Source organism: Mustela nigripes, chromosome 17 (genome assembly GCF_022355385.1).
Source record: "Mustela nigripes isolate SB6536 chromosome 17, MUSNIG.SB6536, whole genome shotgun sequence".
Lineage (NCBI taxonomy): Eukaryota > Metazoa > Chordata > Mammalia > Carnivora > Mustelidae > Mustela > Mustela nigripes.
Window position 1 is genome coordinate 59,176,369 of NC_081573.1, and position 25,745 is coordinate 59,202,113.

At 56.8% G+C, this 25,745-nt stretch overlaps 1 protein-coding gene across 9 annotated transcripts in view; it reads right to left on the reverse strand.

The window, feature by feature from the left end:
* The window catches only part of ANKRD11 (ankyrin repeat domain containing 11), a 153,574-nt gene that overhangs the window by 27,450 nt on the left and 100,379 nt on the right, over positions 1-25,745 (reverse strand). For 7 of the 9 annotated variants that reach the window (XM_059381368.1, XM_059381369.1, XM_059381365.1 and 4 more), the window contains exon 3: positions 555-701. In XM_059381368.1, coding sequence (XP_059237351.1) covers positions 555-641 — 87 coding nt within the window. In that variant the 5' untranslated portion in view covers positions 642-701. Of the gene's footprint in view, positions 1-554; positions 702-16,412; positions 16,513-17,456; positions 17,550-25,745 lie in introns of those variants that run through there. The other 2 variants (XM_059381364.1, XM_059381363.1) reach the window with 2 other exon arrangements.

Genomic DNA, 25,745 nt, shown 5'->3' on the forward strand with positions numbered 1-25,745 from the left:
CCTCCTACCCCCCAACCGGGACGTCAGCAGAGAAAGCAGGTGCACGGACACGGAGCTTCCGTTCACACAGGTCACAGCATGGGTGGCCTGCCATGCAGGCGTCCCGGGGGACGGGGACTCCTCGAGGGTGAAGGGCGGTGCCACCCACGACAAGCTGGCAGGGCCGGCTCACTCCCACCACGAGCGCGAGGCGCTCTGTTCTGACCGCAGACGTGCGCGCGGCCAGGGACAGCGCACACGGGCACCCCAGCAGTGCTTCCGGTTGGGGCGCGGCAAAGACGACCTCCCTGAAACCACGACAGACCTCTGCGGCCCCAGACCAGACGCGTGGGCCCACACCGACGCTGTCGGCAACCTGCCCGTGACCCTAGTGACAGCCTCACTCGGGCTCCCGAGTGCCGGGCACGTCCTTAAGAAAAAGCAGGTCTGCGGCCCCGGCCCCGATCTGGCCTGGGTCACTGTCGCTGCAGAGGGACGTCGACGAGGGCGGGGCCCCGGAGCCAGCGGTGGCGAGCCAGCGGTGGCGCCGGTGAGGGCAGGCGGCCGGGCATTACCTTCCTCCCCGTCTGCTTCTCCACCATGTCGCTGCCGAGGGAGCGGTCTTCGGGCTGCGGCGTCCGCGAACACCCCCCCTTGGGCATGGCTCTCCTCCCTCACCTGGTCTTCATCTATGCGGCCGTCGTCTCGCCATCGACCGTCGGCTGCAAACGAGAGCACACACAGGGTCGGTCAGGGCCATCCCCACGAAGCCCAGGCAAGCTCAAATTCACACCCCCCGGAACGGACTGGGTGCCGCCCTCCGCTCTGACGGGGCTGTGCTGCCCGAGGCATGGTGCTAGCAAGGGTCCTCGGGCCCCCGCCCCGTAGCCCACGCCAGGGTGCAGAGCTTGGCCCGGCTCCTGCAGGCCCCCTGGCCCGCTCCACAGGCAGGGTCACACCCCAGGGGCAGGACCTCCCAGCAGTGACCCTCTACGCCATGGCCTTACCCCCCACTCACCACTGGCGCCCCCTGGGAAGCAGCTGCCTCCCCGCACGGCCCCCAGACAGAAGGTCAGGATGAGAACCATGCAGACCCAATTCCCCAACTTCTCCCAAACAAAATGAGCAGGAAGCAGCCATGAGATGCCCCTGAGGGAGCCCTCCCAGTCCCGTCAGATGTCCCAGCAACTCGGGTGCCGCGATCTGGGCCCACTGAGCAGGACCCTACACAGGGACCTGAGGCCCAGCCGCTGTATTTCCCAGGAAATGCCAGGCCACAGGCTGCCTTATTTCTGTATTCTATGATGTACTGACATGGTTAAAAACAAAAACAAAAACACCCCGCTGTCTGGGGAGAGACTGCCCCGCCCAGAGTGGCCCTTTCTTCGAGACAGCAAACCGTTCCTGCACGAGACCACCACCAACTCTTCACCTAACACACACAGGCCAGCCACCAGGCAACCAGAGGCCCCCTAAGGACCCACAGCATTACTCCGACCGGCCTGTCCGGAGCTGTCCAGCCTCCCACCGGCTTGCTCTCCGGCAGAAACCCCAGCGGGCCTTCCTGGTGGCCCTGGGGGAGCCCCCATGAGACCTGAGAGCAAAGTCAACCTCTCCGTCTCTGCCAGTGGCCATGCTGACCTGACCTGACCATGGCAACACGGACCTTCTGAAACGCAGCCTCCTGCTCGCTCCGCGCAGTCTTCCCAAAAGCCGCTGTCTTCTCTTTTTATACTTTTTGTACTTCTAAAAATATTTTATTGATGTACTGAGAGAGAGAAAGGGCGCGAGTGATGTGAAAGGCGGAGGGAGCAACTGAGCAGGGGCCCGACGTGGGGCTCGGTCCCCGGACCCCGGGGTCAGGACCAGGGCCGGCCCAGCATGCCGTGCCCCGTGCCCACCCGGGAGCCTCAGGGCCCTGCCCCATCCCTCTGCCAGGGGCTGGGGACACGGGTTGGGAGGGTCATCCCAAATGTTCTGCTTCCTTTTCCCTAAGACGTTTTCCTTCAGCCCACATGCACGATGACAGCTGAGACCGCCGAGGCCACCTCAGTGCCCCTTGGTTGCAAACACCTCAGTATTCCCAACCGGTCTGGAGCACGAGGACAACGGGTACGGCCATGGTCCCCTCAGGGCCTGGGCCTCGCAGCACCCCAGACTCATTTCTTCAGGGGCAGTCAGCGAGACAGCTTCACGAAGGCTTTCTGCTCGACGGCTCAGAGTCGCCAAGGACGTGTTCCGACTGGTTTTCCTGCCAAGCTGGACGCACTGGGTCAACCGTCCTGTGTCTCGCAAGACCTGCCTGGCAAGCTGCAGGGGCAAGGGGACTGATGTCCTCCGTGACAAACTAGCTGAGGACTGGTCTCCAACGCACCTTCATCTTCCGTCAACCTGGTCTCCCCAGCCTCACGGGCTGTCCAGTCTCGAGCTGCACGGCACCCCCCACCCCCGCATGCAGCCAGCCCCTCTCTCTCGGCTCAGAGAAACGGTCGTGCCGGCAAAGGGAAGGACGCAGGCGCAGACAGAAGCCCGGACGCTCTCATCGCCACCCACGACTGGCACAAGGTTGCGCAGAACTGGTCAGGGGCCAGGCTCACCCCTTCTTCCAGGGGTCCTCTAGGAGGGCAGAGGCTGCCAGGGTACCACAGGCTCCCTGCTTACTGCTGGGTACTCACTGTTCAACCCACAAAGAGGTTGGGACCCACCCCCAACAGAGGCATCACAGTGGAGACCATCTCCGTGGCAGCGGGAGGGGGAGGTCGTCTCTTCTAACAAGTTCCAAGGCCAACTGAAGCTGGGCTCTGGGGCTGTCTGCCCAAACCACAGGGGCGCTCTAGTCCACATCCAAAACAAGCACACTCCGGGATACACGCAGACCCGGTCCTCGGCACCACAGTGGCAGGACGTGGGGGATGTCTGCAGGGCCGTGTGCATTCGGATGAAGGGAGCGTGGCTGGTCCAAGGCCGCTCCAACCACTGGCCAGTCCCTGCACAGGACGGGCCCCTGGATGCAGGCCCCCTCCTGCACCTCCAAACCAAAAGGCAGCAGCTCCAGCTTCGCAAGCTGCTGGGAGGCACTGAGACCACTCAGGAAAGCACTCAAGAGTACGCGGAATTGGACGAGTCCCCTGACAAGAGCCCCCGGCCGGTGCCCTGACACCAAAGTCCACCTCGATGGCTGGCTCTGAGAGTCCATCACTGCTCTGGCAGCCACGGGTCAGAACCCGGCCTCCTGGTCTGGACAGGAAGCAGCTGCAGTCTGCAGCCAGCTCCCTGCCCAGGGCCACGCACGGCTGGGAAAGGTCATGCAGCTCCACACCTGCCCATATCACAGGGGCCCACGGCCCGCGGGAGCACCACCTGCTGCCTGACGGACAGGGTCTCTCTCCTGCTCACCCTGGGACCCTGTGCTGTGGCTGCGCACAGAGTCCGTTCAGAGGGGCGGGCAGGACAGCCACGATAAGAGCTCCCTCTCCCAACAAGGACGGCGACCAGCTGTGCTCTCCGAAAGGCGTCTTGAGCAGCGTTCAGGCTGAGCACAGCCGCCGGAGCCAGCCCCCGGCCACACGTCTGCAAGCACACACGGCTTAACCTAAGCCAACCCCAAATACCATAGCCACACCGTCTTCTCTTTGCCAAACACAGAATCATACCGCAAGGCTCGCCGCAGGTAGGAGACAGAGGCTCCCTCCAGGACCGAACCTGATGCAAGAGAAGAACCGATCCTGTTGTAACACCGACAGTCTAGCAAAAATCCCGGGACCCAGCCTTACCCCTCCTTCTCGAGGGCTAAGCTAACAGCAAGACACGGGGAGACCAGAAGGTGTGTGTAGTGGCTGCATGCGGGTCAGAGCTGGAGTCCGCGTGGACAGAGCCACAGCCCGTGCAAGTTCACACAAGCCCTGGGGGCGCAAGTCCAGAGGACCAGGAGGGCTCAGACCAGTCAGGCCAGGAGAGCAGTTCTTGTGGGAAGGCGCAGTGGCCCCGAACTCAGGGTCACCAGCCCAGACTGCTCCACAGAGGCAACACACCCCCACAATCAAGGGAGGCCCACCAGCCCCCAGGACGCTGAGTCCAACTCAGCAGCAAGCCCAGGAAGGAGAGAGGAAACCTGAGAAGATGACCCAGTGACCAGACTCACACATGGGAGGGAGTCCCGAGGGCTCCCAACACATTAAGAGCCCCTCCCTGGGCTCCTGGGGGGCTCTGTCGTTAAGCATCTGCCTGCCATTCGGGTCATGATCCCAGGGGCCTGGGACTGTGCTCTGCCGCATGGGGCTCTCTGTTCGGCAGGAAGCCTGCTTCTCCCTCTCCTACTCCCCCTGCTTGGTGCCCGCTCTCGCTGGGTCTCTGTCAAATAAATAAATCTTTAAAAAAAAAAAAAAATGCTCCTTAACCAACTCCGAGACACATCACAGAACAAAGAGAAACAATGACTTAGAAGCAATCCTGGTTTTAGCAGTGTAGAAAAATTCACGGAGAGAGAATAAAAGAGTCAAAACTCTAAATATGAGAGAAAAGGCTGAGAGCTGGAGAACCGATCCCGAACGCTCACGTCCTGCAAAGGCAAAGGCACTACCGAAGGGGTGACAGAAGCAAACAGCCTGGGACACGACTCTTCCCACGGGAGGACTGTGACCCCGGCGAACAGCCAGCGCCCCACGACCTACCTTCACCACACCTCCAGAGGCGCACCTGCGCTCGGGGCAGCGCCGCATCCTCGGCAAAGGAGCGGGCGGGACTCGGGGAGCGGCGCCCTGCATTTTCAGAGGGCCAGACAGCACCGGGACGCAGGTCCAGAGACTCCAACACCGAATCCGGCCACAATGCCAGCCAGGGCAAGGGCACAGTGAAGACGGCCTCGAGCCTGCAGAAAAGCCGAGCCACCACCTCCTCCCTCCGCAGAGGAGAGCGGGAGGTTACAGAGTCACAAAATACAGCCCAAAGCCAAAACCAGCCCTCTCCCCGCTTCAGGAACAACGGAGAGAGAAGAAGGAGTTTCTGATTTTATTTTATTTTATTTTTGAGTAATTTCTACACCCAATGTGGGGCTTGAACTCACAGGACCAACTCACAGTAGGCTGCTCTGTGGACGCAAGCCCGCAGGGCACCCTGGGCCTCGCATTTTATACCTTCGGGGGACAAAGCAATTCAAGACTAGCATTTGTGACATATGAAAGTCGCATGGAATGAAAATGTCCACGTCCACAAATAAAGTTTAACCAGACGGCGGCCACGTGTTTGCTACTGGCCCCCCACCACGGTGCAGTGGCTGTGCCGTCTGCAGGCTCTGAGGGAGCCCGAACCCCTTCTGGGGGCTTGCGAGGCCAACACTGTTTTCATGACAACCTGCCCTTCCTAAGGGACCAGCGAGGGAGACACCCACTCAAAGGCGAGACCCTCACACAACCCCAGTGACACGACCCTGCGGCACCCGCCGACTGTCCTGGAGCCAGAAGCAACAGTTTGGGATCTTACTGAACTGCAAACCTTGAGGCTCCGTCCTTCTGTGCTCTGACAAGACTCAAGGGCGCGTGGCGGGCAGTGCTAACTCCCAGGAGAGCGTCTGGGCCTGGCCGGCTGACCCGGCTACATTGCCACAGAACACAGGCTTAACCTGAAAGACTCACAGACAAACCGTTATTATTACTCAGACCTGGGTTTCCAGGTCTCTTCTCAAAAACCACGGAACTGGAAATCAACAGTAGCCGTGGTCAGTAATGAAGCTCGAGCTGCCAAGTGCAACCTGAGCTCAGGAAAACCCGCCTCCACGTCCACGAGCTCAACAGCATCCCAGCACCGGAAGACACCGCGACGGGGCTGGCGGTAACGTTAAAAGGCACATCAAGTGGGCTCCACCGCGGGCTTACACAACCCCGTGAGCTGAGGTCAAGAGTCTGATGCTTAACCAAAGGAGGCTCCCATGCCCCTCAAAAATGAGAAATTCTTAATATAAACATGTTACTATTAGGAGGATCTGCATGAATCAACATTTTCCAAATAATCAATACAGGACACCCACAAGAGAAGACCCACTAAGGGACAGGACACGGCCACTGACCGGCAGTGCCAACGCCGTAGTGGCTTTCCAGATCCCCTGAGAAGGTACCCACACAGGTCTCTTTTCACACCACATGCCTGTGAGAGGCTAGACTACTTCTGCACTTAAAGAAACAAAAAACAAACACACCAAAAAACCAGCAGCAGAAAGCAGATGGAGTGCAGACACGGAGTGCTACGCAGCTTGCAAACAGAGAACGGTGCCACTCTTCTCACCACGTTTCATTTCTTTTATAAAATAGTTACTTTCCAGAAAAAATGTGTATGTATATGTACTACTTTACTATTCCTTAGAAGTTTTTTAAGTCCTCTCTACACCCGATGGTGGGGCTCAAACTCACAACCCCAAGACCAAAAGTCGCATTTGCTCCAGCGGAGCCCGCCAGGCGCCCTGTGCTACTTCATCACCTTGAGTGAATCAAATGTCAAACCTTCAAAGGCAACATGTGAGCATATGAACACGACAGCTGCAGCCCACAGAACGGAAGCCATGTGGGGTCCTTACGAACCCTCAGTGTGGAAGAGTCAGCCCAGCCAGCGTAGGGGCCCCACAGAAGCACAAGGGCACAGAGAACCCTGCAGGGGAGCACCTACAGCAGAGGAAGGACACCCAAACCAGAGGGGACCGTGAGAATCCAGAGAACAGCATCTGAGCAGAAGGCTGAACTGTCCTACGGAAAAGTGGAAAAGATGTCTAAAAAAAGAAAGAAGGCATGCAAATAAATAAGCTACAAAGGAAAGAACCTCAGATTACATAAACACATATTAATAAACAAATTTAAATAAAGTCAAGGTCCAAGAGCTGAAGAAACAGTGTCCGACCAGCAGAGCCGGACTGGAACAAGTTCCCCGCCTGTGGCGCACACGGACCAGGAGCTCGGAGCTGCCGCAGGGCAGGGCAGGGCTGACAGCTCAGTCCCACAGTGGTGAGGGGACACCTGGACATCTGTATGGACAAACGTGACACCTTCCAACTTACAGAGAAGTCAATTCTGGACAGATGACAGATCTCAAGCGCAAGAGGCGCTACCACGAAGCCACTAGACAACAGCACAGAAAAACACCATCACACCTCCATCAGTGTCAAGAAAGATCTTTTAACCATAAAGGTAACGTCTGAAAATGCTGACACTTTGAAAGTAACACGTTTGTCTATTTTTTAAAGACTTTATTTATTTATTTGACAGGCAGAGATCACAAGCAGGCAGAGAGAGGCAGAGAGAGGAGGAAGCAGGCTCCCCGCAGAGCAGAGAGCCCGATGCGGGGCTCGATCCCAGGACCCTGAGATCATGACCTGAGCCGAAGGCAGAGGCCTTAACCCACCGAGCCACCCAGGCGCCCCAACAAAAACTTTTAACCAGAATATATAAAGAGCTCCTACAAATCATTAAGGAAAAGACAAAATATCCAAAACAATAAATGGACACAAGACTTAAGGCACCTCACGAAAGAGAAGATGTAAAAGGTCAGGAAGTAGGTGACTTACCAACTGCTTTAGCCATCAAGCACGGTAAACAAAAACCAAGATGCGGTATCAAGCACCGACGCAGACGCAGAGCAGAGGCGAGTCGGTCCGGACGGGAGCTGGGCCGGGGGCCGCAGCACGGCTGCACACGTCCCACACAGCGCCACGCGCACGAGCCCCACAGCCGCATGTGTCCGAGGCCGCGCTGGCACGGCGCAGCGCACGGCAGGGACGACACAGACATGACCCGAACGACGTTGAGAAAAACGACTCGCGGTCCCCAACGGCAGACGGCCGCTCCAAGCGAGCATGTGGTTGCCAGCGGAGTCCGCGGAGTCCGGGCCGGAAGGCTGGCCTCAGGGACGAAGCGCAGCGTTTGCGCTTCATCTGGTGAGCGGACGGTCCTGGGCCGGCAGGGCTCCGTCAGTGGGGCGTCTGCTTTGGGCTCAGGTCATGACCCCATGACCTGACGGGGGTCCTGCGACGGAGCCCCGTGACAGGCTGCCTGCTAGGGGGGAGCCTGCCTCTCCCTCTCCCGCTGCCTCTGCTCCACCCCCCAACTCACGCTGGCTGGCACACAGGTGCACGCGATCACTCGCTCGCTCGCTCTCAAATAAATAAATATCTTTGTTTTAAGTGAGTTGTACATTTTTACTTTGTGGACAGTGTGCATCATGTCACATTTCACAATAAATAAAGTTCGAGAGGCCGGTATGTCTGAAACGTGTATGAACACGCCCTGGGGCAGCATTACGGGTCGGGCACCTGATGGGGTCCAGGCGGGTCTCCCTTCACATGACCCAGGCCCCCAGGACGGGCCAGTGTAGTCACACGGACATTACAGGGCAGCATCTCAAAGCTTCCCTAGCCTATGCACAAAGTCCAGCACAAGATACTAATGACGGAACAGAATGGAAAGCACAATCCCGAGACTTGAATTCAAGGCAAACACACAGCTGTAAGGGAGAGCTGAACAGGATGAGGAGACCGCAGGAAGCACACTGTCTTCGGTGGAAGGGGCCAAGGCACAGACTGCTGTGACAAGAGGAGAGCCATGTGGGCTGCTCAACCCCGCGACAGCAGCGGCAGACCGGAGGAGGGAGAGAGTCCAGAGCGCCGTGTGGGCTGATCTGCACGGAGGCGACCAGTGGGGGAACAAAGAGCATCAAACAGATCAGAGAGAGGGCCAGACACTCTCGTGCATTCCTGCTGGGAAGGCACAAGAGGGTGGCCCTGGCGGACAGGAGTGGGCTCACCTGGCAGAGTCAAGTACGTATCGCCCCAGCCCCATGGCCGGAGCTGTCCTGAAATGCAGCTCCGCCCAGAGACACAAACCTCCATGCCAGGAGGCTGCTTGGACCATGTGGCATATCTACACAGAGCAGGACAAAGTGGGGGGCGGGGGGTCTACTGCTCTGGGCTGGGCTCCCCAGTAACGCCAGCTGTAGATGCAGGTGTGCTCGTGGCAATGAATACAGAACATGCAAGGATGGTTCGACCCTGAAAATCAGCACACATTAACAGGCTAAGGACAGAATCACAAATCCAAACAACTGATACAGAAAAAGTACTTTACAAAATTCGGTAGTCCTGATGAAACGCAGCACAACAGCAGCGCAAGGGAGTAGCCTGCATGAGGCCACACGCATGCACAGGAGCCCACGGTGAACGTCGTTCCTAACTGAGGAAAACTGGACGCTTTCTCCCCAGGATCGGGAACGAGGCGAGGACGTCCCCTCCCTCCGCCGCTCCTGGACAGCACAACATAAGCACTGGCCTGCGCAGCAAGGCAAGAAAAATTAAAAGCATACAAACTGGGGAAGGAAGAAATAAACCACTCTCTTTGGTGATGACATGACTGTCTATCTAGAAAACAGCAAGGTGGGGCGCCTGGGGGGCTCAGTGGGTTAAGCCTCTGCCTTAGGCTCAGGTCATGGTCTCAGGGTCCTGGGACTGAGTCCCGCATCGGGCTCTCTGCTCAGCGTGGAGCCTGCTTCCTCCACTCTCCCTGCCTCTCTGCCTACTTGTGATCTCTGTCTGTCAAATAAATAAATAAAATCTTAAAAAAAAGAAAGAAAGAAAGAAAACAGCAAGGAATCTATAAAAACTCCTAGAAATAATGAGTTCAGGAAGGCTGCAGACTTCCAGATCAACACACAGAAGTCCACTACACAGCGGACCCTCCAGCAACACGGGTCTGAAGTGCACAGGTCCATTTACATGCAGAGTTTTGGGATAAATACAGTGCAGTCCTGCAAATGCATTTTCTCTTCCTTATGATTTTCTTAGTAACATTTTTTCTCCAGCTTACCCTACGGTAAGAATATGTAGTATGTGAGTTCCGAAGGACAAAATTATACCCAGATTGTCCAGTGTGTGGGGGCTGGCGCACCTCACGCTCCCATCGTTCAAAGGCCAACCGTACTTCTACCAACTGGTGAGGACTACGTGGAAACATGATACTGTCTACAAAAGCCCGAAATAAAAATGAACAACTCAGGTATAAATTTAAAACAGAAAAACTATAAAAACCTATGAAAATTTTTAGGGCAGATGAGTAACGGGAGAAAATCTTTAGAGCAAGACAAAAGTTTTTATTTTTACTTCCTTAAGAATTTATCTGTAGGGCGCCTGGGTGGCTCAGTGGGTTAAGCCGCTGCCTTCGGCTCGGGTCATGATCTCAGGGTCCTGGGATCGAGTCCCGCATTGGGCTCTCTGCTCAGCAGGGAGCCTGCTTCCCTCTCTCTCTCTCTCTGCCTACTTGTGATTTCTCTCTGTCAAATAAATAAATAAAATCTGTAATAAATAAATAAATTCTTTAAAAAAAAAAAAAAAGAATTTATCTGTAAGTAATCTCTACATCCACTGTGGGGCTCGTACCTACAACGTCAAGGTCAGAAGTCACAAGCTCCACTGACTGAGCCGGAGAGGCACCCCCAGGGACAGAGCTTCAGACAGGACCTCAGCAGCACATGTGATCTACGGAAAGTGATAAAGGGCATCACCACAAGATTAAAGCCTTTGCCTGTGTAGAAGACCCAGATCCCGGGAGAGAAGATACCTGCGAACCATCAGACAGAGGCTCCCCTACTAGTAAACCACAGTCCCAACAGCAAACATCCACAGTCCAGAGAACGGACACAGGACAGGAGCACTGAACTGTGGCTCTGGGGTCGCATCAGGTGCGGACAGAGATCACCCAGCAGGATGGGTCTGGAACACACGTTGTTCAGAGAGTGACGCAACTCCCACCACCTCACGAAGGAAGTGGTTCGGTAAACAGGTTTCTGGGTGTGTGCAGAAGGCATGTGTGCACGGCAGAGACACAGACTGTTTTTCTCTCAAAAGGAAGCTGTCAGGACATTTCAGACACACTGGCCACGCTGGTTAAGAGCCCTGGGTTTGTGGTTAGATACGTCGAAGCTTCTCCATCTATAAAGTAAAGAAACAAAACCTTCTCCTAGTAAGAGGTTAGAGCAGCATCTGTGGCAGGCCTGGGGCTTAATCAATGCTCCTTAACCACCCGTCATCCGGCTGGAGGCACCAGGAGGTGTGTTCCCAGGGGCAGAACCGTGGAGGCTGGGGAAGCTGGGCTCCACCCACCTCTGATCCTACAGGCTCCCCTGGTGTCTCCCCTCGTCCTTGTGTCACTGCCCCGAAGCATCAAGTCCCACCTGCTTGGAGACGGGCCAGGGCCACAAGTGCTGCAGGCTAATGCCACGGCCCCCCTGACCAGGTGCTCAGCAGGCTATAGCGTCCTCGGATATGTGACCAGGGTGGGCAGTTGGGACCTGGCCTGGGAGTATGGAGTGGTGGGCACAACCCCAATGATGAGTGTGCAGAGGCCTCCAAAGCCACACCACGCCCACAACAACTTGTGCAAACCCTGCCAAGAGCCCAGATGTTCCCCACTAGAGAATGGATGGACCATGGTGGCGCCAAGATGCAGAGAAAGCCCCTGGAGCCTGCACGTTGGTAGGGGACAACTGCCCGCACTTGGGTGGTCATACAGGCGCACGTAAGAAGAGCCCATCCTCCCGCAAACAGAAAGTGGGTGCTGCCCCCCACATCACTGCTGGCCTAGCGAGATCTCTGCCCCCTCAGCTCAGGTGAGCCTGGCTCGCCAGTGCTGCACCCAGCACCCAGTGTCCTGGCCCCCGGTACCCCACCGGCCACGTCACTCCCTGAGGCAGAACAGCAGGTGACACAGCCATGGGATGCGGCCCCGCCAGAGCGCCCCCGGCCCTCCCCGTGGGCCCACGTCCCCCCTTCTTGCAAGTGTGTTTTCTCATGCCAGCGAAGGGCGTTCCTGAGTCTCCCCAGGCCTCGCCCCAGAGGCTGGAGGTGAAGACAGCACACACGTAGAGGTACTGTTGGGACAAAGCTGTGAGGCAGGCTTCAGTCGGCCCAGATTTTTAAAAAAGATTTTATTTATTTATTTGACAGAGAGACAGCCAGAGAGGGAACACAAGCAGGGGGAGGGGGAGGGAGAAGCAGGCTTCCCGCTGGGCAGGGAGGCCCGCGCAGGGCTCAGACCCTGGGATCACAACCCGAGCTGAAGGCCGATGCTTGACGACTGAGCGCCTCAGGTCGGTCTTTGATTAGAATTCCTGCATTAAGACAGGACGGCTGCCGTCACAGCAGAGTCAACACCGCACTCTCCCCTGAGACCCGACCACCAGGCCTGCGTGGAAAGAGCTAACCCTAAGCCACACTCCCTTGTACCTCCCTGTAAGGTCCGGGCAACAGCCACTGGTCCCTCCCGGAACATGCTGGAGACACAAGGCACCGCAGAGAAAGGGAGCAAAGCCGCGGGCCCAGCAGGTCCCCCTGGGGGCGTGGCTGACAGGTCCCTGCACTCGCACGTCCCGGCTCTGCCAGGACAATCTGACTCCGCGAGCGACAAGCCAACAGAGACAGGACAGCGGATTTCGCAGGCGAGCGCCGTTCCAGAGAGATGGGCCCACCCCAGCAGCAGGAGGGGCAAACCGCAGAGCCTGGGGAGGAAGTCGGCCGGCGCTCGCGCTCAGCTCGCGCTCACAGCAGCGACCCGACGGCCCGCGCTCGCGCTCACGGCAGCGACCCGGCAGCGACGCGACGGCCCGCGGCCCGCACCCTCACAGCGTCCCGCCCACCACACGCAGGGCCCGAGAGGACCAGGGCAGCCGCCTCCTCCCTGGCTCAGCCTCGGCCGGGTGCGCACACACGGCCAGCTCTGAGCGTGGGTGCCTTCCGGAACCCCGGCAGTCCGAGCGTCCCGTCTCCCAGCCCTGCGCCCCCATCCCACGTGGTGTCCCCGCCGCGGAGGAACAGGCGGTCGGGTTGCTCACCCACGGGAGGCCGCCGAGGGTCTGCAGAAAGGCTGCCACACGCATGGCCGGACCAGGAGCACACGGGGATGCCCACCCCCGCCCGTGCCAGAACTACCGCGACGACAAGACGGCTCACCCCAGCCTACGGGACGCACACCCCGTGCTGCTGCAGACGGCTGCCTGAGCACAGAGGCCTCTTCCCGTCCGAGCACCTGTGCCCCCGGGAACCCTGCACTCTGCGTCCCCATGCGCCTTCACTCTCCGGACCCCCTCAGGAGAGCAACAAACACTCAGAGCCGCGCTGGCAGAGCAGAGAGAGGACAGTCCTGCCGACCCAAGCTCGCTATTACACAGAAGACCCACGAAATGCAGCCATCAGAGTGACCTCTGGTCACAGCGGTGTCCCCGTCACTCCACCACGCCCACCACAGAACACACTGTGTGGACCGCGCCCCCTGCGCACCTGTTCCCTGGAGCCCTTCCCGTCCGTCTGTCCAGGCCAGACACCACGGAAGGTATCCACCCTGTCCAAGTGGTGTGACCCTCTCTCAGTGCCACAGGGCAATGTTCCCTGGGACACACCCAAACCAGGACAGCTGTCTGCCCCAAGGGAACAGACCAGTGCAGACTTGCCGGCAAACCAGAGCATCCGTCTGAAGAGGACCTGTCTGTGTTAGAAACACGGCGCGCACAATGCACTCTAGTTTTCTGAAACAGAAGGCCTTTTGCCAAAAAAAAAAAAAAAAAAAAAAGAAAAGAAAACAGAAAAAAGAAGGCTACCATTACCACCCCCCACCCCAAATCATCTTGCTCTCCCACATTAGGCGACCGGCCGGTTAGATGACAATTTTCCTCCTTGACCTACAAGGTCTGCCAAGGGGACGCCTGCAGCACAAGCCTGACTAACGACAACTGCGTCTCCCAGAAAGAGACCTGGAACCGTGAAGCCATCTCCTTTCCCAAGCCCACCGCTCTGTCTCATCAGCCTCGGGGATGGCAAAACCAGGAGGCCCCGCGATGCCCACCAGCCCCAGGGTTTCAGCTCCGCGTGGCCCAGGAGGACGCCCCAGGGACAGTCTCCCAACACCAGAAGCGCAGGGTTCCACCGAAGAACGCAGCCTGCAGACCTGCCCTACTTCCCACCCAGTTCTCACGGTGAGAAGAAGCAACCCGGTCTGCCTTCGTGGAAACAGGAGGTCAGCTTCGCAGCGGTGCAGCTGCGGACGCCGTGACGCCTCCAGACATGCCCGGCGCCAGCTCCCTGGGACAGGGCTGGGCAGGAACATGGCCCCACACTGGGGCGCACAGACACGGGCAGGCGGGAGGGTCCCAGATGCTGCCTGCGGACGCCACCACATCCCCGCTGCCTCCTGTGTGCCGGCGCGGCTGCTGGGGTGGCCAAGGCCCGCGTCACCCCACATTCCCTCAGGAACACGGCACGGAGGCTCCCGGGCTCTCCCCGCCTGCCCTGCAGGCCGCCGGCATACCCAGCTCAGGCGGACCCAACAGAAACCCTGCTGGCTCCCGGACTCCTGCCCGGGACCCAGCTCCTCCCCAGCCTGGGACTGCCGACCTCCGCAAAACCAAGTAAAAAGCTTCAGGGTACGGGGCCCTAGGCTGGCTCAGTGGCTACAGCACCCAACTCTTGATCTCAGGGTCGCACGTTCAGGCCCCACGGTGGGCAGAGAGCCTACCTGAAAAATAAGTATTTTTAAAAAATTTATGGGTGAGATAGTGAAGTGCGCAGAAAAAGTCAGTTTTTGGTTTTGTTTTTTTAAGATGGCATCGGCTGAGAGGGTATGTTTAAAACACATTTAGCAAAAGTCCTCCTTCCTGTAAATGGGAGCAGAGCAGCCACATGCTGAACAGCCGCCAGCGAACACCACCAATGTCCGCCCCGTCAGTGGGCGACGACTGGGCGTAAGGGAGACCCGCCCACGGGGAGGACCCAAGAGATGTGCTGAGGGAAGGAACCCGGACACACAGGACAGACCCCGCTGCTCCTTCCAGTGTCACTCTGCCGCCATGGAGGCCCAGAACAGGCGACACCAGGCCACACGGAGGGGCACTGGCTGCAAAGGGGCTCAGGGTGCTCACAGGGCGCTGGGCCTGGTCTGACCCTTATAGGTGCACACACACACTCAAACTGTACACTTCAAACCTGTGCCTCTTATCCACGCCCAGATGTAAAAGGAGGAAAAAAAATAGACATTCACCTCAAGAGAGCATCACTAGGGTGATGAATTGTAGCACCCACCCCAAAAAACACGTCCACACAGAACCTATGATGTGCCTTATTTGGGAAAAAAGGGTCTATGTATGTGCCACTAAATTAAGGATCTCAAGCCGTGCCTTACTGGATTGTGTGGGCAGACCCTAACCCAAAAACTAGTGTCCCCAGAACAGAAGGGAGAAGGGAATCAGGAAAGGGGCCACAAGAAGACAGGGTGCTGGGGAGGCCGGGGAGGGCTCCGCCTGGGACCGATTTCGGGGGTGCGGCCCTGCCAGGACCTCCTTCCGGACACTGGCCCCCACAGCTGCATGAGCGCATGGAGTATCTGCCGTCTAAGCAACCCTAGAGAATGAACACAACATCGCCATGAGTCAGAGAAACTCAGATGCTCCTAGGGCTGCCCGTGTGCTCCCTGGAGCCACAAGAAATCACCCACCTCCCCATCACCCACCCCTGCCCGCCTTGTCCTCAGGCCCCCGCGGCTCACAGCTCACCCCGCAGGCCGGCAGAGACAGCGTGAGGCTTCCTGTCCCGCTCAGTGGGACCCCGCGGACCACCAGGATTATCTCTGCCTGGTGGAGGGGCCTCAGGACTGGGTCCCGGGCCGCTTCACTTAACCACGTCCATGCACTCTGCATGTGACTGCTTCGTGCCCGGGAACGTTCGCCGCAGAAAGCAGGACTTGTCTGTTTTGTCCAAGGCACGAGGCTGGTGGGCACGCGCTGTCCCTCACTGGAAGAGGCCAGCCAGGAGGGGACCTGGTCTGGGCTCGAGCAGCCAGGCTCACCCGTGATGACGCTCACACCCCTGGTCTAGACTGTCTTCCCTGGCGGAGTGGGCCAGCCCGGAAGCTAGGGACAGGGACATCTATGAAGGGATGCACAATTCCCTAGAGGACCGCTGTGACACTGCCTCTTAGGGAGCAAAGCCTGGAAAATTCACAACCTGGCCACTGAAGGAAAAGACGGCCAGCCCCTGGGCTGGGCATAGGCGCCTCCCAGGACACACTGAAGAGCAGGACACTCGGAGTGCGGGACAGACACCGGTTCCCGCACAAGCGCTCGAAGGCCCCGGGAAAGAAAGGCAAAGAGGAGGAGCTGACGGAGAAGACGGGCTACAGAGGAGTGTGTTCACAGGCTTGTGAACACGCGATATGATATAATACAGAAGATGACTTCTCAGGCGCCTGCCCTCGGCTCAGGCCATGATCTCAGGGTCCTGGGATGGAGCCCCGCATCGGGCTCTCTGCTTCCCTCCCTCTCTGCTGCCTCTCTGCCTACTTGTGATCTGTCTCTGTCACATAAATAAATAAAAATCCTATTTAAAAAAAAAAAAGGAATAATAATAAGAAAAAGACACGCACCTCCACTCCCAGCCGAGCGGCCGCCTCCTCCCAGAGACACCGGCCCGCTCCGCTCACCCCGCCGTGAACACTCCTCCGCACACTTCTTTACACACCTGAGAATGCCCTTCAGTGTTTAAGCCAGAAATGGAACTGCAAGAAACGAATGGGAAATGCTTTCCGAAGTGTGAGGAAAGGGCAGAGTGATTCAGACACCTACCGTCTTTTTATCAAGCAATCTGGGTTGGGAAAGAGGAGAGGGGACTCTGCGCGTAGGAGACTCTGGAGGAACAAGGTCATCAATAATCAACTTTCACTTGAAGACAAACTGTCAAGTCAACTGATAACGCGAGGCTCTCCCTGGGGAGGCATCTCAGACACAGCTCAGCGACTGCAGTCGAGAGCTCCGGACCCCAGAAGGCACGTGAGCAAAGTGCCACACATGCTCCTTCCTCAAGAAGGACCCAGAGCGCCTGCCCAACTCCTAGAGTCCATGGCCCTGTAAGGCCCAGACCTTTGGGTTTTTCTTCGTCAAAGCGTACAGCAACGTGGCAGGTATTAGCAGCCAAACGAAACAGTAGAAGGACACTCTACTTTCCAAATCCAACTTCCAAATGACTAAAAATTTAGCATCATACACAGAGGAAAGTACTGATATTACAAATAACTTCAGATTTCTCTAACCCAAAAGAAATCACAAACCCTAACCCAAGTCGTAAAACTAATGCTGTATTTTCTAAATTTGTGACTTCCCCTGAGAAAGAAATGTCTAAAGCCAAGTTCACAGTCCTGTTTCAAGGGGAACAAGAGGGGAGCCCAACCACAGACCTGAAGGTCAGCTGCACCGATTCGATTAGAGATTAGAGGCAAGACCCGAAAACAAGGTTGTCCTGTTTCTCTCCACAGTGAATCCATCTCAGGGCTGTGTGTGCAGGTCCCTAGGTCATCAACTGGGGAATCAAAGCACAAGAGGACAGACAACCTAAACTGGACAGGGCAGCCGGCCAACTCCCCAAGCACACCAACAGTGCCCTTGTGCGCACGGACCCCACCACGCGTCCTCACCTTCCAGAAAGACTGTGTGGGTGCGACTGAGGCGCGTCACCTTAGCAACAGCTCCAGACACATGTGCTCCCGACACCAGCTGATTTCTGGAAGCTGGAAATAGAGGGCGATGGCATAAAAACCCCACATCAAGGCCAGGACCATCCACCCCCTGCCCTCTCGACCCTTCCCAAACCTTCAATCCCATCGACACTGCGTAAGTCCGCACATGCCAAGGTGCTTTTAATCCCCGAGTATGGGGAACACTGAATAATTACGTACCCACAGAGGGGAAAGAAAAGCCCTTTGATTAATGATCTTTGTGCAAACCACACAGACACGAAGTGTGGCCACAAGCCAGCTATCTGCGGCCCAGGACTCGGGGCCCAGAGCAGCCCCAGCCCCAGCACGGATTTCTGGGCCTGGCTGAACCCAGGTCTCCCTCAGCCCACCCGCCCCCCAAGGTTCTTGTCACAAACCAGGAAGTCACGGCAGAACAGGAGAAAGGTGTGGCAGGCCTACAGCTGAGGGAAACCAGCCCGGGAGAGGCTCCTGGGTTAGGGTTCAGAGCCCATTTCCACCTCGGTTTGGAAAACACAGTCCATTTCACCTTGGGAGCAGCAAGCACAGAATTTCCTGGAGATTTTAAGACCTTGGAATTCAACCGTACCGTCTAGGATGAGCCCGTAGTGCAAACAGCGGTGCCCGGGACCAGGCCTGCGGAGGGAGCGCCAGGAACGACACACAGAGTGAGAGTGTGTGTCCAGCCAGGGCTGGGCAGAGAGAGCAGCTCCGTTTCACGTCCACCTCGTTCAGGTCACGGACACCTGCCCCGGCTCTTTCCGTCTCTCTGCAGCTGCCGCCGCGCTCAAGGACACTGCGTTCTCCTTCCTCCCCTTCTACCGCGGCTTTAAAGCACTGGACAGAAAACTAGAAAACAAATCCCTATACACAGACTGACATTTTTCAGAGAAAAAACCAAACTTGATATTTCAGGCTGCAGAAAGCCCCTGGGAGCTGTACGGACCCCCTTCTCAGCACAGCCACCGCCGACACTAGACGCTCCACATTCCACGGAAACACACTACCGCGCGTGAAAAACAAGACATTACCATGTTCTGAGGAACAGTGTTTACAGAATAATCCAACTTCTACCGACTGAGAACGGAAGCAGCGGTCTCTCTGCAGCGCTCTCCCCCCAGACGGCAAAGGGCTGACGGACAGCAGTGACGGCGGAGCAGGCCCGTCACACGTCCCGAAAGAGGCGCCACTTACATGCTTTAGAATCCTGAACTCAGGGTGCACGCCCAGGGCGAAATCAGGTGCTCACACGTGCCCCCAGCACACTCTGCTGAGGCGAAACCCCCGTTCCCCGCAGAAAGACACCGCACGGGCGGGCTCCAGCACGCCGCTTCCGGCTCACAAATCGCACCTGCGACAAACTCCTTCCAAGTAGAAAGAACTCAGCTGTCTTTTTAGGGGACCGTCACTGTGTGTGGAGAGGACGACCGGCGCAGGGGGACCCTGACCCTGAGGGGTGCAGGCGACCCAGCAGCCTCGCCGGAGCACGGATGGCTTCAGGACTCGCGGCGAGAGCACGCGGTGCAGCCAGGAGGGAGAAGCCGGCCGGCGGCTGCGGGGCAAGGAGCCCCTTCCACCGAGTACAAGAACCTCCGCAGCAACACCTGACAGGAGATCTCTGTTCCCAGAGAGCCACCGCCCCTCCTCGTCAAGGCAGAGCCCCCAGTTCTGAGAAAGAGTCCGAGCGCCGAGCACGGCCGTCCCGCGGCTCCTCCGCCGCCTTCCCCGCGAGTTCTCTGTCCCGCTTGCTCTGTGCTTTGGCTGGCGACACAGGCCGGTATTCCACACTCCAGAACGGGGCCAGACGGGTGCCACGGGGGCAGCTCGAGGCCACAGCGGCAGCTCGAGGCCACAGCAGCAACCACCAAACGAGATCCTGCTCACTGGCCAGACAGGCGAGCAAGCCCCAGACTCTGGGCTGGAAGGAGCCACTGGCCTCGGGGTCCGGGAGCACAGGACGGTGCTGGGGCACGCGGGCAGCTGGTCATTAAGGACAGTCAGGGTCTGGGGTCTAACGATCCATTTCAAGTCACATCTGCACAGCACGTTCCCTTCCCCTTATCCTTCCGCGCCCCGGAGTGGCGCCCCGGAGTGGTTTCAGCGGGACAGATGGTGTCACTTCCACTTTACAAACAAGGCAGGAGCTGAGCTCACCTGGGACACACCCTCACCCGCAGGGCCTGGCGGGCTGTGGCCGGGCTGTGGGTCTCGGGCTGTGGGTCGGCGAGCTCCTTGTGCAGGACTGACGGATCTGATCCTCCTGGGTAAGAACAAGTCCCTACTTCACAATGACCCATCAACCGAGGAATGTAGTCTGGGTCAAAGCTGCCTCCGTGCTGAGGAAAACCCCGTGTGTTTCCCAGAGAACAGGCCTCGGAGGGTCCATGAGGCCTAAGAATAAGCAAGGCCAGGAGAGTTCGCAGGTGCGGCCCCACAGACACACGGAGTTCCCAAGGGTCAGGGTTAAAACCAAGGACAGGGAGTAGGAGCTGAGGAGCACCCCCCGCATCAGTAACCCATGAGAAGGACAGTAAACCAACCAGTGGGGAGCATGAACCCCTGAAAACCTCCGTGGTCATCCTCCAGCAAACACCAAACTACACCACCCACCCAGCTCCCCCCCAAGGTTTCTCAGGGACACGAGCACTAAAAAGCAGCAGCAGGAACAAGTGGAAGTCACAGGAAAAGACGCCATGAGCGCGCAGAGCACCATCAAAGCCAGCGGGCGAGGAGCACGCAGAGGCCGGCCTGGGCGTCCTTCCCGGTGACGCCGCCCCTAAAGCCCGGCTTGAAGCGGACACGGTATTGGCATCTGGGAGCACCCACCGGGGGACAGGAGACGCAGGTGCCGCAGAACACGCTGACTTCCAAGATGACCATGAAAAGAAAGTGCAGAACTGCCAAATGTGCATCAGAACCAATGAACAGAAAGGAAAGGAGAGAAGAGACCCCGGCGGAAACGAGCGGGAAGCCCGGTGCAGTCACGTGAGTGCGGAGGGGAGCCCGCGGAGGGGCCGGAGGACCAAGTCTGACTGCGACGGGCAGAGGGGCCGAGTGCGGGACTCAACAACATGAACATCTGGACAGCCTCCGGGACACCGGGGGACTCTGTCGGGGAAGTGTCTGTCTTCGGCCCAGGTCATGATCTCAGGGTCCCGGGATGGCGTGCCCTGGGGGGCTCCCTGCTCCGTCGGGGTCTGCTTCGCCCACACCTCCTCCCCCTGCTCGTGACCTCGCTCTTGTGTGTGACAAATTAATTAATTAAAAAATCTGGAAAGATTCCAAGAGGGAAGGAAAGATAAAGCAGGTAAACACTGAGCAGAAGGGCAGAGGTTGCTGCCGTAGCACCGGATACGGGCTTGGGGTCCAAGCACGACTCACCAGACAAAGTCACTCGCTGAACACAGCAGGTGGCTCCCTTCACAGGAGCGGTGGTTCCCAAGACGGACACACTCAGAAACTGAGCCTCACCGTAAGGAGCCCACAGTGACGGCTGGAGAAAGGGAGACGCCGTCAGGAGGGGAGCCGACTTTAAAACAGCAGCAGCATGTGAGCGGACAGCTGCCACCCGAAGTCGGAACACAGAAGAACGGCGCACAACCGCAGGCCGGCAAGCCCCCAACGGGCGCACACGGTGCGTTCCAGCCGCCAGCACACAACGCCCGTTCCCTTCAAGGACACAACAGACAGTCGTGAGCAGGGACCACACACAGGCCTCCAGAGCACATCTACTAAATCCGACCATTAAGAACCGCACTTCCGGTACAAGAGCCAAGGTCAAAGTCAGAGCAGCAACGGAGCACCTTCAACTCGGGGAAGGGGACGACGCTATGCAGTGGCCTGGGAAATCCAGGTAAAGTAGTTCTTAGGGGAAAACACACTTACTTCCAGAGGCATCCAAAAGGAGGTTGTGAAGAATCAGAATATGCCCAGGGTGCTGGGGGCTCAGTCAGTTGAGCGTCTGCCTTCGACTCAGGTCACCATCCCAGAGTCCCGGGATGGAGTCCCGCCTCCGGCTCCCTGCTCAGTGGAGAGCCTGCTTCCCCCCGGTCTCTGCCTGTGCGCGCACGCTCTCTCTCTCATGAATAAAAAAGTCTTAAAAAAAATACCCAAAAACACAGATGGAAAATGTGACAAGGGACACAAAACAAAGGAACCCCGAAAGAGTAAGAGAAGCTGAACAAAGTGGAGGCGGATTTCTATCTAATGACCCCCCAGAGACCAGCCAAACGATGGGACAGGACAGGAGACAGGGCAGGACGGCACACAGGAGTCAGAAAGGGAGGCTTTCGGATCAGCAGCAGGAAGAGCAGAGTGTGCTGGGTGAAAGCGGACACAGCCCAGCCAGACCACAGAACCCCGCTCCGTGCGGGACCGTCAGAGGTGAGGGCAGCTTACAGAAACAAAGAGATGACGGTCACAGAACAAGAAAAGCGGCAGGACTGCATAAAATTAGTTAAGTATGTCTTCCCCGATAGCATGAGTCAGGAATCTACCAGAGACGTGTATGAAATCGGCGGATCCGGTCGGGGCGGGCGCAGAGGGCTGCGAGGGCAGAGCGCGCAGGGCTCCCTCCCACCGCTCGGCAGGCAGACGAGGGAGGCAGCTGCCCAGTCCCCGGCGGATCCAGCGGGCGGTGGGCTGGGCGGGAGCCTTCCTAGCCACAGCTCATGTAGCGCGCGAAGGACCGGACACGGCAGCCCGACCCAGCGACCGATCAAAGCATCTCACACAGATGTGCACATGTATGCAGGTACGTTGCACACGTCAAAACACCAGAAAAAGCTTTCCATAGGCAATGAACACAATGTGTTAGGTTTTATCACTGGTGGTGTTATTCCTAACTTTCCAAAATGTGGGAGACTGCTGTAGCAATAAAGGTTACTCTGAAAAAGAGAACAGGACAGGTGGCACGAGCCAGCCCACCTGGAAGAGAACGCGCCGTCTCCCGCCGGCCAGGACGCTGCGCTCAGACACAGCTGGCTCGGCCGCCCCACGCTCCCGCCTGTGGGCAGAGTGTTTTTGTCATGAATGGGTATGAGATTTTGTCCAGTGCTTTTGGGGGGGGGTCTTCTGAGATGATCTCATGGTCGCTCTCTTTTATCGTGTCGGTACAGTATACTACGTTGACTTTGCAGCGTTAAACCGAATCTGAATTCTGAGACCAACCTACTTGCTTGTGACGAGGGCCGACGCTCGCACAATGGAAAACACCAGGGCCGCAGAGTAAGGTGTTCACAGCGTCACCGTGGGGGTGCGGGACCCCACGCCGCCTCCTTCCCCCTGCCTCTTGCCTCTGGTTCTGGGGTGAGGTGGGGGTGCACCCACGGAGGAGCCTGTGTATTCCTGGCGTGACTGATTCTGTCATGGACGGTGTAAGTCAACAGTGCGGCCATGTGGGACTGAGGTTCCTCTGCATTAAGAACTGTAATTAAATATTCAATGTCTTTAATAGATACAGGCTACTCAGGTGATCCATCTCTTCGTGAGTGAGCTTAAGTCATCTGTGTCTTTAAAAATTTCATTCATTTCATCTAAATTGTCATACTGACATAAAATTAATAAAATTCCTTTATCCTGTAAATTCATAGCGACAGTCTCTCTCTTGTGCTTCAGAATGAAAAATTTGTGCCTTCTTTCCCTCATTTGTTTGGCTAAGGGCCTGTCAGTTTTATCTTGTCAAAGAACCAACTTTGGAGTTCATTAGTTTTTCTCTATTGCTTCTTTAAAAACTATCATTCTGAGAGATGAAGAAAGCAGAAGACATTTTATTCTCATTCACATAAAAACAGAGCAAACTAAGACAGCAAGACTCTACCAGCCTCATAAAGGGAAGCTGCTGGAACTCAGGAGGTGAGAAACCTTCCCGTCGGACTGAAAGAGGCAAGAACACCCACTCTCCACACTTCTGGCCAGCAACGTAGGGCCTGGATGGAGCGCTGACCCCAAGAACGAAACGGAGGGAACGTGGAACGGAAAGGGATGAGGGCCGTGATGCACATCTGGCATAAACACCGATGGGGAGCAGTCTATGGAACCTGGTTTTCTTTCTTTTTAAAGTACAGAGAGTTGGGGCGCCTGGGTGGCTCAGTGGGTTAAAGCTGCTGCCTTCGGCTTGGGTCATGATCTCAGGGTCCTGGGATCGAGTCCCGCATCAGGTTCTCTGCTCAGCGGGGGCCCTACTTTGTCTGTCCCACTCCCCCTGCTTGTGTTCCTGCTCTTGCTCTTTCTCTGCCAAATAAATAAAATCTTAAAAAAAAAAAAAAAAAGATGTTAGTTCTTGGGGCTCCAAGGTGGCTCAAGTCAGTGAAGCGTCTGCCTTTGGCTCAGGGCACGATCTCGGTATTCTGGGATTGAGTCCCACACAGGGCTCCCTGCCCTGTGGGAAGCCTGCTTCTCCCTCTCCCTGGACCTTAGCCCCCTACCTCCCACTTGTGCTCTCTGGCTCTATTGCTCTGTCAAATAAATCAATCAATTAAAAAAAAAAAAAAAAAGATGTCAGCTCTCTCCCAACTGATCTACAGATTCAACACAATCCCAATCACAATCTCAGCAGACTCTTTTTTGCCCTAAGGACGGCCTGACTGAAATACACACCAGGAAGTGGAAAAGAGGAGCGCGGGAAGACACACGCTACATGTCAAGACTCTTTACGGAGCTCCAGTGACCAAGCCAGCGGGACAAGGACAAGCAGACCAACGCAACAGAACAGAGTCCAGAAACGGTTTCCAACGGAAGGAAAACACCTGGGGGGAAACAACCCCGCGGCCAGCAGGTGCTGCTGGGGCGACGGAAAGTCCCTCCGTAGGGAAGGGGAGGGGTCTTTAACATCCCCGCACACAGATCAGCTCCAAATGATTACAGAACTGAATGCAAAAGCCAGAACTGCATAACTTAGAGAAGAAAACATAAGAGAAAAATTTTTTGACACTAAGTCAGACAAAGACTTCTTACAACACAGCAAGGATGAAGTAACCCCCCCGCCCCCCCCCACAAGTTAGCCTGGACTTCATGAAGAACTCCTGTCCTTCCAAAGACAATTCTTAAGGAAATGAAAAAAGCCAAGCCACAGACTGGGTGAAAACATTTGCACAAGAGAAACCTGGTAATAGATTTTTGTTTAAAACATACAAAGAACTCTCAAGAAGAGTTTTTGTAAATAGACAAAAATAAGTAAATATGCAAGAATAGCTCCCCAAACAAGATACATGCGTGACCTGCCCCCCCCAAAACATGGAAAAATAATCGACGCTATTCGTAATGATTTCCATTTCCACAGTGGGGTGCCAGTAGGTCCACCGGAACTGGCAAGTCAGAAGGACGAACCGTACCAGGGGCAGTGAGTAAGGAGAGCCACTGTGCTCTCACCCGTCCTGGTGGGAACGGTATGCTCACTCTGGGAAAGTCCAGCAGGTTCCTAAACAATGAAACATCACCCGGTCATATGACCCAGAAATCCCAGTCCTGAGCATTTACCAAAGAGAAGGTAAAACACAGAGTCGCACGGCATCTTGTACGTGACTGCACGACAGCTACACCTGGGAACTGTGCAAATGTCCCTCAGCGGCTGATCAGACAAGCACAGGATGGACGCATACAATGGAAGAAACCACTCGTATTAGACTCTAGAAGAAGAAAACACAGTGACCGAAGTCATCAGCGGTGTCCTGGGTCCAGGGACAAAGGAGGAAACAGAAACTTCCCAGGACAACGGAGAGGTCCTATGTCACACCTGCAGCAGTGGAAACATGATTCACTCGTGTTAAAACTTAGCACACTGCACACTGACAACTGCTGAATTTCGCGACTTAAATTGTGTCGCAGTAACACTCTCAGAAAGAGAGAGTGGGGAAGCTACAGAGACCAGCAGTATGACCATCTCTGTGAGAGGACTTCTGCTATAAAGGTGAGCAAAGAAACGGGGTGGCACCTGGCGTTAAACACGGGATTGGCTTTTCTGTAAAGGCGGGACAGAAGAGCGAGTCTGTGCGCTGACAAGGTCACTGACCTCACCCTGCCCAAAGCAAGTCTGGAGGACACGCAGACAACGCCTGGAAGCAAGGACTCGGGGGAGCTGGGAATGGAGGTGCCCGATGCCCTGTCCGGGGGGCTGCAGCAGGCGTGGGCAAAGTGCAGCTCCAGTGCTGGGCACACCAGGACGCACACTCGAGCACAGGTACCTGGCTGCTCTGGGTGGGCGGGAGGCTGACCACTGCAGGGCACCGCCCA